The sequence below is a fragment of the Brachyistius frenatus genome, unplaced genomic scaffold, assembly GCF_029030835.1.
Source record: "Brachyistius frenatus isolate BFR_SWC_R1_liver_20210118 unplaced genomic scaffold, ASM2903083v1 Contig_60, whole genome shotgun sequence".
Classification (NCBI taxonomy): Eukaryota; Metazoa; Chordata; class Actinopteri; family Embiotocidae; genus Brachyistius; species Brachyistius frenatus.
The window spans coordinates 562821-578480 of NW_027210659.1; the positions used below are offsets into that span (position 1 = coordinate 562821).

At 41.1% G+C, this 15660-nt stretch overlaps 1 protein-coding gene across 1 annotated transcript in view; it reads left to right on the forward strand.

Moving 5' to 3' along the window:
* Window positions 1–1753: 1753 nt before the first annotated feature.
* cep120 (centrosomal protein 120) overlaps window positions 1754–15660 on the forward strand; it is a 36604-nt gene continuing 22697 nt past the window's right edge. The window contains exons 1-12 of the mRNA XM_069705919.1: window positions 1754–1961; window positions 4643–4799; window positions 5594–5708; window positions 5797–5992; window positions 6891–7039; window positions 7932–8129; window positions 8219–8443; window positions 11782–11995; window positions 12092–12275; window positions 13967–14116; window positions 15015–15197; window positions 15285–15381. Coding sequence (XP_069562020.1) covers window positions 1913–1961; window positions 4643–4799; window positions 5594–5708; window positions 5797–5992; window positions 6891–7039; window positions 7932–8129; window positions 8219–8443; window positions 11782–11995; window positions 12092–12275; window positions 13967–14116; window positions 15015–15197; window positions 15285–15381 — 1917 coding nt within the window. The 5' untranslated portion in view covers window positions 1754–1912. The remainder of the gene's footprint in view (window positions 1962–4642; window positions 4800–5593; window positions 5709–5796; window positions 5993–6890; window positions 7040–7931; window positions 8130–8218; window positions 8444–11781; window positions 11996–12091; window positions 12276–13966; window positions 14117–15014; window positions 15198–15284; window positions 15382–15660) is intronic.

Below are 15660 nucleotides of genomic sequence, written 5' to 3' on the forward strand. Positions count from 1 at the left end.
GAGAAGGTTGAGATCTTTTCAACATCTGCCAGACAGGCCTGAGGAAGTTTCACGAGTCTGTGGTGACCAGCGCTCTCGATAGTTTGTGCACCAGAGCAGCAGGTAGAGGACAGCGGATGCCTACAGACTCCACAAACTGATCTGCGGATGGACCCATAAATTCATGCAGGCTAACAATGTTGTCAAGTTAATCCACTAAAGTAAAGTTGCTACTAAGTTGACGTAGCACATGCATTAAAGTTGATAATAATGAAATCTCTTTCTTAAATTTGAAAGAGAATTTAAGAAAGAGATCATTATCAGATAGACATCTACTCTAATGGAATTATTATGCTGTATAGTACATTATTGTAAATTTAAATGTTATTAAAAAAAATGGTCAGGCAAAAGAGGGTTTTGAGGAAATACGTTTAAATGTTCAGTATGTATGCCATATGTCAGAACAATATTAAGGGTGTGATTATTACATTATCTGGTTTAACTATAATACAAAAAAAAGTTGTAAAATGCAGTGCTGAGGGTGTTATTGTCCTCATCAACATGAATATTAATGTCACCCAGTACAATCACTTTATCTGTATTGAGCACCAAGTCAGATAAAAAGAGAGTTCAGTTCGAAACTGAGTAAGTGTGTAAGAGGTGATTAATAACTGTGTTTTTTTTTCTTCCAGTTTAGGTGTGACAGACTAAGACCAAGGATTTCAAATGAGGTTGAACTAAGTTCGGTCTAGGGTTGATTGTTACACTTCAAACGGAAGACCACTCTGCCAGGATGTCTAGAAATATGCCAGGTGCCACCTTTGTTTGGTTTGTTCTTAGTGTGCCTCTCTCTACCTACCTGTCATCTTGTTTGTGTAAGGAAGTCAGTCAATTTCATTTTGTAACCCCCCACCAGCGCTACAGTATGTGCAGAAAATATAGGTAATTGTATACAGGCCTATGTGAGTTAAATACAAAATTATCAAAAAGGACTGAATGGATTGTTTCACATTTGAGCCATTCAGCTGACAAGACTTGCTAATTCATGCCAATACATAACTATTTCTTGTTTATTCCTAAGCAATACATTATTATTGTGTGTGTGTGTGTGTGTGTGTGTGTGTGTGTGTGTGTGTGTGTGTGTGTGTGTGTGTGTGTGTGTGTGTGTGTGTGTGTGTGTGTGTGTGTGTGTGTGTGTATATTTATTCATTGGTCTTACCTTTTCTAAAAGAAAATATTTGTATCTATGTTATTTTTATTGAATTTTTTATTTTTATTTGTAATTTGTTTTTATTGTGTGCATCTTTTCTCCTAACTATGTTTCTATGCTGCTGTGATGACTAAATTTCCCCACTGTGGGATTAATAAAGTCATATTTTATTTTATCTTATCTTATCTTATCTTATCTTATCTTATCTTATCTTATCTTATCTTATCTTATCTTATCTTATCTTATCTTATCTTATCATCTGAACAAAAACAATAGTTTAATAACTATGACCTCTAATGAAAGATAAAAATAAAGACTAAAAGTAGGAACTAATGAGTATTCATTCAATGATGCATTATTGTTATTATTATTATTATTATTATTATTATTATTATTATCATCATCATTATCATTATTGCTAAAGTAGTAGTAGTAAAAGAAATTGTACTGTACTGCAGTTCCGCCCCCAACTGACAGAGGGCGACGTGAATTTGAGCGTCCTCATCATCACTTCCGCTTTTAAAACAAAATGGGTGGCGCCAAAGCTTGACATCAGAGCGGCTGTTTGCTGCCTGTAACGGACAGTAATCCTTTTACGTGAACCAAAATATCTCCTGGTACAGTTTCGTCTCCACAAGTTAATCTCAAACTGAACGGCGGTGTGAAGAGGAGTCGTTCTCGAGTTGACTGAACGTTTTCCGGTGGAGCAGTGCAAATGTCAACATGGGTGCGAAGACAGACCAACTTCTTATTGTTGTGTCCATCCTGGAAGGTAAACAAGTTCAAGGAGGTTGAAGAACCTGCGTAACAGCTGAGTGTTTGCTTGTAGAGGGAATTACACTGAATATGTCGCCGGTGTTTGCCCATATTAGATGTTTGTGACACTTTTTGGACGGTTTCCTGAGTGTTTCCTGAGTATGAACCAGCTTGTTTTGGAGCTGGTTGCTACTGGTGATGTTCGGCTCGGTCAGTTAAGTCCACCCTGTGGGACTCAATTCACTTCTATTTTATTTATATAGGAAATTACAAAATAAAACATTAAATGTGGTGCTATGAGAGTAAGACAACGAAAACTGCATCATGAATTATTTGTGTCAATTTTGAAAGGCGGTCATTTATTAGTTGGTACAAGCTTTCTCGTGCAGTGGGAGCAGGTCCTTTAATAATGATAATAAACTTGATTTGTATAGCACCTTTCATACAAGAACTGCAGCTCAAAGTGCTTTACAGCAAGAGAATTACATAGTGTTTGACATAAAAACAGATATAAAGGAACATTTCAAAATATAGAAAAGAAATGAGACGCATGAGAACAGATGAAATGCATAAGAACTGAAAACATGCATAAGAACAGATACAATGCATGAATGCGTCAAATTAAATACAAATAGAGTTCAAATATAAAATAAGCACTATGCATTTTAAAGGCGTGGTAGTTCAAGTGCAGGAGAGCTTCAAGATTAACTAGTTAAAGGCTGATGTAAAGAGATATGTTTTGAGCTTTCTTTTAAAAGTATTAACTGAGCAGCTTCCCTGATATCTGCTCTCTGGTAGTTTGTTCCACAGCTTTGGAGCGTAGCTGACAAAAGTTGAATCCACAATTTTGTTTCGGCTGTTTGCTGCTTGGAAAACTCCAATAAACCAGCAGCAGATGATCTCAGTGGTCTTGAAGTTAGAAAGAAGTAATAATGAACTCACAGCACTGCGTGTGTAAAGTATAACATCGTATTTGTTAAGCTTTCGTGTCTTCAGACCACGAATGCCCTTCTGCACTTGAGAGGTGGAACAGTTTGAGGAATAGTTGATCTCCAGAAAATGAATTGGCAACTATTTATACGATGGAGTTGTCGTTTTTGTAATTTTTCTTTTAGAAAACATGTGGCCATATATTTGCTTGTTACAGCCTCTCAAATGTGAAGATTTGGTGTATTTATTTGACATGATAGTAGCCTGAAAAGTTTTTGGATTTATGGTATAACACAATTAAAGACAACACATTGGGCTGTTTTTATTTTTTTCTGACAATTTATGGGAAAATGTTAATTAATTGATCATGGAAATATTGGTAAAGTGGTATGTCAGAATCTGTTATTTTGTAGTCTTTTACTGCTGTTTTTTGTTTTGGTTGCTTGGATTAAAACGGAAAGCTCACTAGTGCTGTTGACACCATGATGACCATCATATCATATTTTCAACTGTGCAAACACTAGCTTCAACTATTTTGTGGACAGCTTGATTTGGCCTGTAGAGTTATCTCCAGAGCTATGCCTCTATATGTTGTGGGTCATATTGCTCAAGAAATGTCTCGACCTCAATAAATCATCCAGTGTGCAGGGTTGCCAGATTTTACAAATTGTTACACTGGGGAAAGACATCAGTCTGACAGACTTGCTTTTTATGTGTTAACAGAGGCTCTCCACCTCTGAGCCTGGTTCTGTTAACAGATGCTCCGCCCACCTCTGAGCCTGGTTCTGTTAACAGAGGCTCTGCCCACTTCTGAGCCTGGTTCTGTTAACAGAGGCTCCACCCACCTCTGAGCCTGGTTCTGTTAACAGATGCTCCGCCCACCTCTGAGCCTGGTTCTGTTAACAGATGCTCCGCCCACCTCTGAGTCTGGTTCTGTCGGAGGTTTCTTCCTGTTAAAGGGAGTTTTTCTTCCCTATGTTGGAGGTTTTTCTCCCTTAAAGAGGAGTTTTTTCCTCCTAGTTTATGTGGGACTTGTTGAATTGTTGGGTTTCTCTGTATATCTCTGTAAAGTCTTGCTGTAAGGACTTTAACGTATTAAGTGCCATGAAATATCCTGTTGTGATTTGGTGCTATATAAATAATTGAATTGAATTGAATTGAATTGAATTGTTTATGACTGTAACATTTGGCTCATCTCAGTGAGCCAGGCTGCAGTGTTTTTGAGTGCCATTTGTGTTTTAAGAAAGGCAGAACTTCACTGTCCAAGACTGAAAAAGGTTCGTCCGGTCAGAAAACACAACCAGTTGTTTTATGACTGGGAATTCTACCTGCAGGGTCGTACAGTCAGTGCTGAGTTTAACTGTGACGTTCTGAGGGCGTCTGAGGAAACATTCAGCCAAACGGCCTGAACTGTGGCGCGACGGCACGTCGGGTTCTCCAACACGACAACTCGGCCCGCACACAGCGTGTCGACAATAAGCACGTTTCTCACCTGAGACAACACAACTATATTTTCCATATTTCCATATTTTGATACAAAATTTGATGTGTACACTGCTCAAGTTTCATTACGACGTAGCGCTCCATTCACGTCACTAATAAAAAATATATATGTACATCAAAATAAATTGTGTGCTTAATACATAATTGCAGGCTTGTTGTCATAACTTTGATTGCTATAAACACGATCAAGTTATTGGATTGTGTAGCCAGTACATGCGAGCCATGTTTGGGAAAATCACATTTTTAATTTCCTTTCCCTTACAGGTCGCCACTTCCCGAAGAGTCCTCGGCTCAGTCTGGTGGTTCAGGCGCGCTTCGACGGCGAGCAGCTGGCCACCGATCCGGCGGAGCACCGAGAGCAGCCGCAGTTCAGCACCGAGCTGGCCTGGGAGCTCGACCGCAGGACGCTGCACCAGCACAGGTCCGCAGCTCTTCGCTGCAGTTTACAGTTCAAACCCTCCGTCACGTCAATTCACAAAAATCAACATTGTGTTTTAAACCCAGTTGATCACACGGTAGAGCTGCTGACTTTGACATCTCCTGATAATTCTCTCGTCAATGACGATAAATCGATTGGAAAATAATTGTTTTGTTTTCTGTTGTTCGACTGTGATAGACAGTTGTAATAATAATTCATCAATTTTATTTGTATAGCACCTCAAGCTCAAAGTGCTTTACAGCAAGACAATTACATGCAGTGTTTCACATAAAAAAAGAAATAAAGGAACATTTAAACATTTTGAAAAGAAATTAGATGCATAAGAACAGGTAAAATGCATCTAATTAAACACAAATAGAGTTCAAATATAAAATAAGCAATATGCATTTTAAAGGCATGATAATTCAAAGTGCAAGACAGCTTCAAGAGTAGCTAGTTAAAGGCTGATGTAAAGAGATATGATTTTATCTTTCTTTTAAAAGTATTAACTGAACTAGCTTCCCTGATATCTAACAGGTAGTTTATTCCACAGCTTTGGAGCGTAGCTGACAAAAGTTGAATCCACAATTTTCTTTGGGCTGTTGCTGGGAAACCGTTAGGGTTAGTTGTATTTAATTATAGCAGTGAAAAGTTCTCACACAAACCACGAGGTAAATGTCATGTTTTTACTGGACATCCTCTATAACCTTCTGTTTTTATTACTAATGTTGGATTCTGAAAATGTCACTAAACTACTGTTGGTGTATTAACCTGCCCGCATCACGGTGTCTTCGCAGACTGCAGAGAACTCCCATCAAGCTTCAGTGTTTCGCTGTCGACTCCGTCACCAAACAGAGAGACAGCGTTGGCTACGTCGTGCTCGACCTGCGATCGGTTCAGGAGGTCAAACAGGTAGAACATCTCTTCTGGGAGATGAGACGCTGTAACCGGCGACGGCCACCAGCGTTTTGATTGATGTCTGACGTCTGATGTTTGTCAGGAGCCTCGCTGGTACCCGCTGCTGAGCAGCAAATACACCAAACAGAGGCCGGCCCTTCTCCTCAACGTGGTGCTGGAGAGCGACTCCAAGTCCGCCGAACTCTCCCCTGATAGGTTCAAAGCCAAGAAGGCCCCGCCCCTACAAGGTCAACTGCCTCTTCTGGACCGTTTGCCTGCTTTGTCCAGTCCTCACTTCAGTCAGTGCTCTTAACCTTGGTTTATTATCTTCTGTGTTATGTAAGTTCACTTTCATTTATTGAGTTGATACATGCAGCGGTTTCATGATGGAAGTTAAAAGTTAACTAACACTGTGCTGTCTCTGGTCAGCTGTCGCGACTGTATCATTCTGTCTGTGATGGCTTTCATAGAATCCGGCCAATAGACTAAACGACACTCATTGGCCACAATGACTGTCGCTCTTTAGTAATTAGCCACTTTTTACTTTTCTACAAGCAAAACGGGACGTGTATTTTTGGTTAAACGAACACTTTTTTAATTTTTTTAATTAATGCAAAATATATGACTTTTTTTTTTACAATATACAGAGAACAATGTCTTCCTCGTCAGATGTGAGTGAGCTCCTTTCTTACTTTGTGTGAAAGAAATGGTTCTGTTTGAGGAAGACTTAGAAAAGCATTTAATCTCCACAACGATGGCTGCTTCCCATTTACACTGAGGTGGCCCTTTGTGGAAATCCAGCATGCACATTATCACTTCATGTCTAAAAATGTGTGCGTGGTGAACGCTGCTTATTTTGTTCTCACTGTTCAGATATCTTTATTTTTCAAAGCTTTTTTTTTTTTTTCCTCGCTTTCTCCTGATTTGCTATGTACTACTATGACAGGTCTACAGTAACGTGTTCTGTCAGTGGTGTCCGAAGTCTTGTAACGGAGCCAGATTCACTTTAGGTTCAGCTCCGGTTGTTGTGTGAGCAGAGCTCTGCTAAAGGTAGAAAAGGAGAGAGGAATAATTTGAGGTGCTGAATATATTGTAACCTCCATTTTTGGTCTCATCTCCTCTGCTAAAATCCCATTCCTTTGCTTTTTAATTTAACGTTGTCTCTCTTTTTCCGGTTCTCCTGCTCCGCCGGCGTAGTTTCCACCTCAGCAACTCACCTGCTCTCGGACAGGTTGGAGGCCGTACTGATCTCAGATCAGGGTTACCATCAAGTGGGACCTGCAGATCTCTGCGCCGACATCTTCATCCTGTCCGTCACTGTGGCGTTCGCTACCAAACTGGAACAGGTAAAGACAGTCAGAGTGCCCTGACATCTTACTGATTACTTCCAACAGAGCTGTCTCTGGGTGCTGGATTGTTATCATTACTTACTTTAGGTCATATCGCCATCATAACATCACATCCACAAACTTCCAGGTGTCGGGAATCGAGTTTGATAACAGAGAATGAGAAACAACTTTTTTTCTTGCTGAGAAACCAACTCGTTAATTTGTGGTCAACAAACAATAAAAACAAAATAATATGACAGCAGTTGTCTCAGAATAGCTTTTTAAAAATGTGGATAAAGAACATGTCCATAGAGTGTTGTTATGTAAACATTATTGTTTCATTTCTTAACGGCTCTAACAAGCACCGTCTTCCTCTTGAGCATTATAATAAAACAGTGAAGATATTTTTTTCTCATATGTCTCACTATGAAAGCTAATAAATCTCCTCTGTAACCGCTGCAGTAAAAAGGGAGGTAGAGGCAGCATGTAGTATCACTGTGAAAACCAAAATATGAATTCAAACATATTCATGTCATGTTTTTATTTTTGTAAAGGTAAAAAGATGAGTTGTTAGGTGACATCAAATTATTGTACGGCAGTTTTTAAACTCTTCGTGCCGTTGATTTGGTCTTTAAATCTGAATACTTACTTTGCTGTTTCTCACCCTTTTAAACATGACACCATGAGTTTATTGATATTTTAGAGAAAATTTGATCTGGAATTTTTTTTTTAAGGTATCATGAAATCACGGCCGTCAATTGACAGGTTTTTTTTGGGGGACCTTTTTATAGACTATAAATGTTTGAACGGTACATGTCTTTTTAAACTCAATCTTCAAAATCTAGATTTTATAAAATAAGTCAAAACCAACAAACAAACCAAATGTTTTCTGCTTGCTGTTCCCGAGCAGTTGATCTCCAGCGCTACGAAGCTGTCGGCGGAGGGCTCTGAGTTCTTCTTCTACTACAATTTACTGGGCAATGACATCACCAGCGAGCCTTTCCACAACCTGCTGAGTCCCGACTTCGAGCCGGAGCGCGCCTCTGTGCGCATTCGAAGCAGCGAACAGATGCTCCGGGCCTTCCTGTCTCAGCAGCCCGGTTTACAGGTGAGAGTCCAACATTTCCTGGACCTTTCTACCTCTGCCGTGACTGTTTCCCGGACCCTGTTTCCAGCTTCTTATTGCCCCTCCCTCAGATCCACCTGTGCTGTGGAAATCACTCTCTGGGAAGCACGGACGTTTCCCTCTCTGCTCTGTCTGCTGTTTCTGTGGATCTGGAGAACAAGGCGGCGACGGTGGAGGGAGCGTTCGCGCTGCTCCCTCCGAACCGCATCAAGCAAACGCAGCCGGCTCCGCCTGCCGACCTGCAGCCAACCGTAGGAGTGGCCGTCACCTTGAGGAGGGAGGATGTTGGACAGCAGGTACACGCACCTCCAAAAAAGGTGGGAGTTTTAGTTTTGACTCAAAACCAGTATACAGAGTTTATTTTCTCCTACATTTTTGAGGGCTCTTAAAGACGAGAAGTCGTGCGCAGAGCAGGAGAAAGATATAACACTGATAAGTAGCTGGTAGACATTTCATTGCTTGATGATCATCAGTTCCGGAGTTACACATGTTCTTGTGAGCAGTGTTCTGGGTGATTGTTTGTTTTATGCACCGGAAATTTTAGCAGAGAACGAACATCAAAATTTGTGACAAATTTCTAGGGAACGGAAAGAAGTCTCAGGGAGCCAAATCCGGGGAGTCGGAGTGGAGAGGAGCTACGATTGTGTTGTTATCGGCGAGAAATGTCTTTTCACTGCACTCTGAGCGGGCGCGTTGTCATGTTGGAGAACACAAGTGCCATCGCCACAGTTTGGGTCATTTGATCTCAAGGTTTTTTTTTTCTCGGACGCCTCAGAAGTCACAGCAGAGCTCCGCGGTTTCACTCCGACCCTCCTGAGGATGAATTCACGGCAGCGCGAAATGTCAGAGAGAACCCACCTGGTTCTCCTGACCTGACAAGCTTCTTTTCAGTTGTGGACAGCGACGTTCTTCCCCTCGGAAACGTGAATGTCACTCAAAACACCTCTCCAGGCTCCCTGCTTCGTGGTCGCAGCCCCCCCCCCCCCCCCCCCCCGAAGCATCGAAAGAGTCACCGTTGCCGACTTCCAGCGTTTGATACAAAATCTGACGTGTTCCCTCTGGTCGCTGAGACGCCCGGTCCGCTGCTCACAGAAACGAGTGCAACTCAGGAACTTACGATGATCAAGAACAAAATCAGTCACTCATCAGGGTTATATCTTTCTCCCGCTCCGTGCGCGCCCACGAGCAGTAGTCTGGGAACTTGCTGCTTTTCCCCTCGTATAGCGCGTTTCGCCTTATCAGTATCAAAGTGCTCTACAGTTTACCACCCATTCACCTCGTCAAGCCTGCCACATGGAGTACAAGGCTACTTGGGCATGTGGACAGGAGGACCCGGTGATCGAGTCGGGCCAACCTTATGATTAGTGGTTACCTTGCTGCTCCAGTATGTGCATACAGCGACTCACAGATGTTCCCTTAAAAATCTCACACTCCAATTTACAGATGTTTCCTGAACTCCTCACAGGCTAACGTGAGATGCTGGTTGACCGGCTCACTCTTGTCACCATTTAGCTACTGTAGCATGTGTAACTTTTACACTTAGGTGCACCAGCAGCGCATCATTTAGGATCACCCAGTAATACATTTAAAGTAGTTCCTTTTTTTTGTCAGTTCCCATCCACATTGGTGATATCGTGGCTCATTATGTAAATGCTTGATTTTAAAACAGCGTTATCCTCAGAGTCCCTTTTACAACCCCTTTTAATAAACTGCAGCTCGTTAAACTTGGGAACTTTCTGAAAGTTCTCCGGAAAGTTCTGAATTTATTTTTTTTATCCCAAAATGTGGATAATGATATAAGCCACACATCTATATTCACAGTATATACTTGCGCACCCAGCTTGGCTTTGATCAGCACATCTGACGGCAGCCCCCCCCCCCCCCTCTCGCATCTTGCACCCCTCCCAGCTTACTGTTTGCGAGTTGGATTTAGACTGCCCACTGGTGCGGTGTGTGTGAATTGGTATCATTAGATAGAGAGCTTCTTTCCTCTACGTGTCTCCCCTCTTGTTAATAAATGCTGTTAAGTCCATACAGGGGAAGCACTGTAACCACCCTGCTATTGGTTGTTGACCACTATGTGAAGGATGGCGAAAGGCACTTTGTCTTCCCCCATTTTAAAACCGGTAAAGTGCATCTGCATCAGCAGGAGAGCTGTTCCTGCTGTGGCCAGGATCACTCACATGATTGGTAGCAGAACAACTAACATTAATCGTGCTACTGTCGCCAGAATCTGGTGGAATGCATTTAACTATATATATATATATATATATATATATATATATATATATATATATAAAAAATATATATTTATATGTGGCTGATAAATATATATATATATATATATATATATATATATATATATATATATATATATATATCTATCTATCTATCTATCCAGATAGATAGATAGATAGATATATATATATATATATATATATATATATCAATATCTATCTATATATATAGAGTGTGTGTGAGTAAAAGTATTAATTTAATTTGCAGAAACCTTGGTTGATGAAATCGTATCATGTAACCGTGGATCATAAATTGAGGCAGAGAGTAATTATAATGTAGAAGGAAACAGTAGTTATGCTTGTTGTTCAGGAACCGATCGGTCTTGGTTTGTTTTCTGCTCCCGTGTGTGAAGAACGTTCTGGATCTTTCCGGTAGATTGGTATCCATGCTCGCGTTTTGGAGTTACAGATGGCAGTGTCTGTCCGTCCGCTCATTTGGCCCAGACATCTTCATGTTTGCCAAAAGACTGAATCCTAATGACTTTTTCTAAAGTGCCAGCAGCTGGCCTCAAGGTCAGTTGTTTGGGTTCTGAATGAACAGCTGCAAAATGGAGACGTGTTATAGTACAGTCTCATCAGAACGGCTGTAGATTCTTGTAAATCATTACCATTTTTTTGGTGATCTACTCAGTAAAACCCCACTAATGGAAATGATGTCATTATTGATCTCCCATTAGAACCTTCCATTTAAACCAGAGCCGCCCAAGTTGGGGACCGCGGGCCAAAGTTTGGCCCACACTTTCTCTGTTTTGGCCCACCGCAGCATTTTGAAAAGTCTCGTTCTTATTCTCGTCAACAGACGCACAGGGATGCTTTAAATGTTTTTGACAAAGATTTAAGCAGTTTAAAAAGTAGTGTTTTAATTATTCTGAACTTGAATGTAATTTGAAATAACATAAACATTATTATAAACTATTATTTTCTGGCCCATCATAGGAAATAGTTTGGGCACCTCTGATTTAAACACCACTGGACAACAGCATAAAGCTCCATGGATGGCAATAACATCTGCAGGTCACCACTTTGGTCCAAATTGAAATATTTCAACAGTTATTCACTGGACTGCCTCTGTGATCATGTTACCATGCCGACATAACAATTTCACTTAAAGTACCACTGTGCACAAGTACAGCCTCACAGAGCTGCCAGCATTGAAGTAAATCTCTCCGGTAAGTTTATTTATAAATGTCTTATTTTCTATACACACACAGAAGAAACTAGAAGACCTGTGCTGTGACATCACTCACGGAACTGGGGAGTAATCAGATTACCGCAGTGCAGCGTCACGTGTAAATAAAGTTGGGACTGACAGGTGTTGTCTTGCGTCTTTTCACCAGTCTGCACAGAATAAAGAAGGAAGCGGAGCTCTGCCGCGTCCTTCGATTCCTCCGGCTAAACAGAGACCTCGGAGCTCCTCTCCATTCCTGAAACACCCGGACTCTTCTCCTCCCGCTGGTCCTCCTCTCCCTCCATCTTCCTCTCACACTGAGAGCGAAGCAGAGAGTCTGCTGGAGGAGCTTCAACGTGCCAAAGAGCAGGCGGGACCGGCAGGTGCGGATCAAAACACCACGTATCACGTTTAGATGAGACGTTTGACAGTTTCAGAATTTAACAGCTGACGGTGTTTGTATTCATGTCCGGCCGCAGACTCTGAGGTTCCCGTTGAGCTGCACGGTCAGCCCGAGGCTGCTACAGAGGCCGCAGCGTCGTCGGTCAGCGTTTCTTCTCCCAAAGTGTCCATACCCACCTCCGCCCATCACTACTGCTTCTCTCTGGACCTCCGCAGCCTGGGAAACCTCAACTTGACCCACCCCATCGCTGCTACGCTCAGGTGAAGGATCGCATCTCCTGGGACCGTGTAAAACTAGAAGTGGTCACTGAAATGTATATAGGACATCCAAGCAAAAAAGATACGATGGTAGTCATATCAGTGCCTCTTGGATTTCGCGCATTTTTATTTGTGGTTGTTGCATTCAAAAATGGATTTTGCATTGGATGTGATCAAAAATTGTTGTGTAATTTGGGGATTTTTTTTTCTGGTAAGATGGTGGAAGTCGAAGAAAAATAATTGCATTTTTTTCTTCTAACAATTGCCTAATAAAGATTGATATGGAATCACTTCCTTTGAAAATAGGCATGACGCACATCATATACATATTTGAGTTAAAATCTTTTTTTTATTAATTTATTGAACCTAGAGTTAAAAATAATTAATAAAAGTGACGTAGCTTTGCAAAACACACAATCTGCGATTAATATAGAAAACAGGCAAAATCTGTTTTTGTGCATATTTTTTTTATTAATATTAAAAACAGCATCTACAGTTCTTATTTTGACAGTAAAGTCCAGTCTTTTACAACACAAAGTGAGTATATATCAAATTTTACATCCAGTATTCCTAACCCAAATCATTTTCCACATTTCCCACAAACCCCGTCACTCGTGTTTTTTTAAAATTTGCATTATGTATTGCCATCATATTTATCATATGCACGTTTTAGTGCACATCCAGCAGTGTGTTCAGTGGTTAGACACTTTAGGCACTTATCCATTATGTTATCTTACAGCATAATAACAGGCCCCAGCATCCAGCCAGAGTATTAAAGGACTAACATCAGCTACAATAAGAACACTGTATTCCAGATCTAATACTTCCCTTAGTACACTCGGTATCTCTGAGTTACACTTACTTGTGTAGTACTTGGATTTTGACAGGATAGTGCTGTCTCAAACCGCACATTGCAGTTCTGCCCTTCCTGAAATGAACCATTACATTTGAGCTCCTCACCGGCCAACATATCTGCTGAGTTGGATTGTTATACCCCGGAAATAAACGTGTTTTTGTGTCCTCTTGTTAAAGGCATTAAACATACAGCATAGTGGTACCTAGTGAAAAAAAACAACTAAAAAAAACGTTGTTTTTGTGCAGTGCTCAGCGACAGCTGCATTTTGTAAATACTTTAGGTCCGTGGTACCTCCCGCCCTTTCTGCTGCGTAGTGTCCAGCGTTTTACACCCAACTGGTGGACAGTTTTGAGCTGTCGCCTGTTTCTATACACGACGGGGTGAATGCACTTAGGCACTCAAAATAGTGAGTGCTGGTATGAAAGTATGCAATTTGGAACACAACAACTGAGAAAGTCTGAATCCAGAGAAGGACTGCGGGTCTCTGAGGTGCTCGGAACAATCTACCTGCTAATTACCTAAAACTGGTTCTGTTTTAAAGGCAAATATTGATGTCATTTAGTTGATCTGTTTGGTTAATAAATACGAATATGTCATGGTATCATTTTTTGAAAGCATAATTTTTTCCCCTTTTAGTGCCTAAAACTCCAGCACAGAACTTTACGTGGACATCTAGAGCTCAACTTTAGATGCGCAAACTAAAAGCATCACTGTAAAGACAACAGTCACTAAACACTTACACGATTATGAGAATGTTGGGTTGTTGCCTTTTTTTTTTTAAACAATAGTGTAATAATTGCTCAAATCGACGTGTGGTCGTGTGTTGATCGTACTTCAGGTATTCGTACCAGTTCTTCGGCAGTGCAGCTCCGATCATGACCAACCCTCCCGTGGAGCTGCAGAGGAACATGACGGTGTCTCTGCCTCAGTCCTACTGCGCCTTCGATTTTGCGGCGCTGCCGCAGCAGCTACAGGACACCTTCCACAGGTACACACACACACACACACACACACACACACACGCAGGTACACGCACACACTCACACACACACACACACACGCAGGTACACGCACACACAAAAAACACTTTTATCTTCTGGCAAAATGGATGGTTTCTTTGTCTACATTCAGAGATGAGGGTTGCATTATGTTTCATATGAAACATTAGCAAATTGCTGACAGTGTTTTTAATCTTACAATATGTATTTTAAACCGGTAATAAATAAAAAAATACTGCTACTTGTTTACAAATCTGCACACAATCTATACATCTGGCCGTAATAATTGTTTTATTATTTATAAATTAAAATTATACAATTTACAATTAACCAAATGTCTTTTATCACCTACGTGCAATAATAATCAGTTTTTCTTTATTCAGAAATATTTATAATAACATTTCACTGTACAGGTTAAAGGTGTATTTCATTATTTTGTGTATAAAGCATGTGTGTGTATTTATACTTTGGTCTTTATTATTATTATTATTTTGTATTTTCCTAAAATATTTTCTTTTTATTCCATTCTATTTTTTATTGTGTGAGTGTTTGTAATTTCTCTCTTTTCCTACTTACATTCTTAACCTGCTATGACGTCAACATTTCCCCACTGTGGGATTAATAAAGTATCTTAATTATGTTTATTTTGGCAAAGAGGTCAAACTAGATACACTTATTAGCAAACTAATGGGACAAGCTTCTAAGGCTTTGAAGATGCTGCCCTAACTTTTGACCAGCTGGTGGGTGTAGTTGTGCCTCTCTGCATTCTGCACAGTTTCTGTCTCTGGGAACATTACCTTTAGAATTTGAGGATTTTTAAGGATATTTGTTTAAGTCCATATGTTGTTTTATTCAGTGATGAAACGTGTTTAATTCTTTGTTTTGCAGAGTTCCGCTGGTGGTGGAGGTTTGGCACCGAGACTCCACCAGCAGAGACCAGCTGATTGGACGAGCCTCCGTCCAGCTGTCTCACCTGTTGAGCTCCGAGAGGAGCAGATTCCTGGGATCAACGGGAGAGCAGAGCTCGAGACAAATCCACCAGAACCGAATCCCCGTGGTGCAAACGCACGGGTAGGGAAGCCGCTCTGACCGACCGACCGACCGGCCGCATGGTGCCGTGTCACTTCTGTCTTTAACAGCTGTGTTTTCATCCGTCAGTCCCGCTGACAAGGTGGCGGAGTTGAGCTACGTAGCAACGTTGGAGGATCTGGGGGTCGTGAAACCCAGAGAGGTCATCGTGTCAGACTCGTTACAGGTGAGACCGCCGGAGACGGTGAGGCATAGGGTTGCAGCAGGTATCACTGTATACCGTGGTATTAAAATTGATGGTTATCATGAGTAACTTTAGTCATCTTTAAAATGAACGTGAGGTTGTCCTCGAGGACGGATATCCAATTTGCATCAGTGTCGCCGATGGAGGGAAAACACCTTTAACATGTTAAGAATCCCTCGCAGATCAAAGTATGCTTCCGTTTATAACTTTAATGCCGAACAAAAATAACAACGCGTTCAAACGTCAATCATGAAATGCACT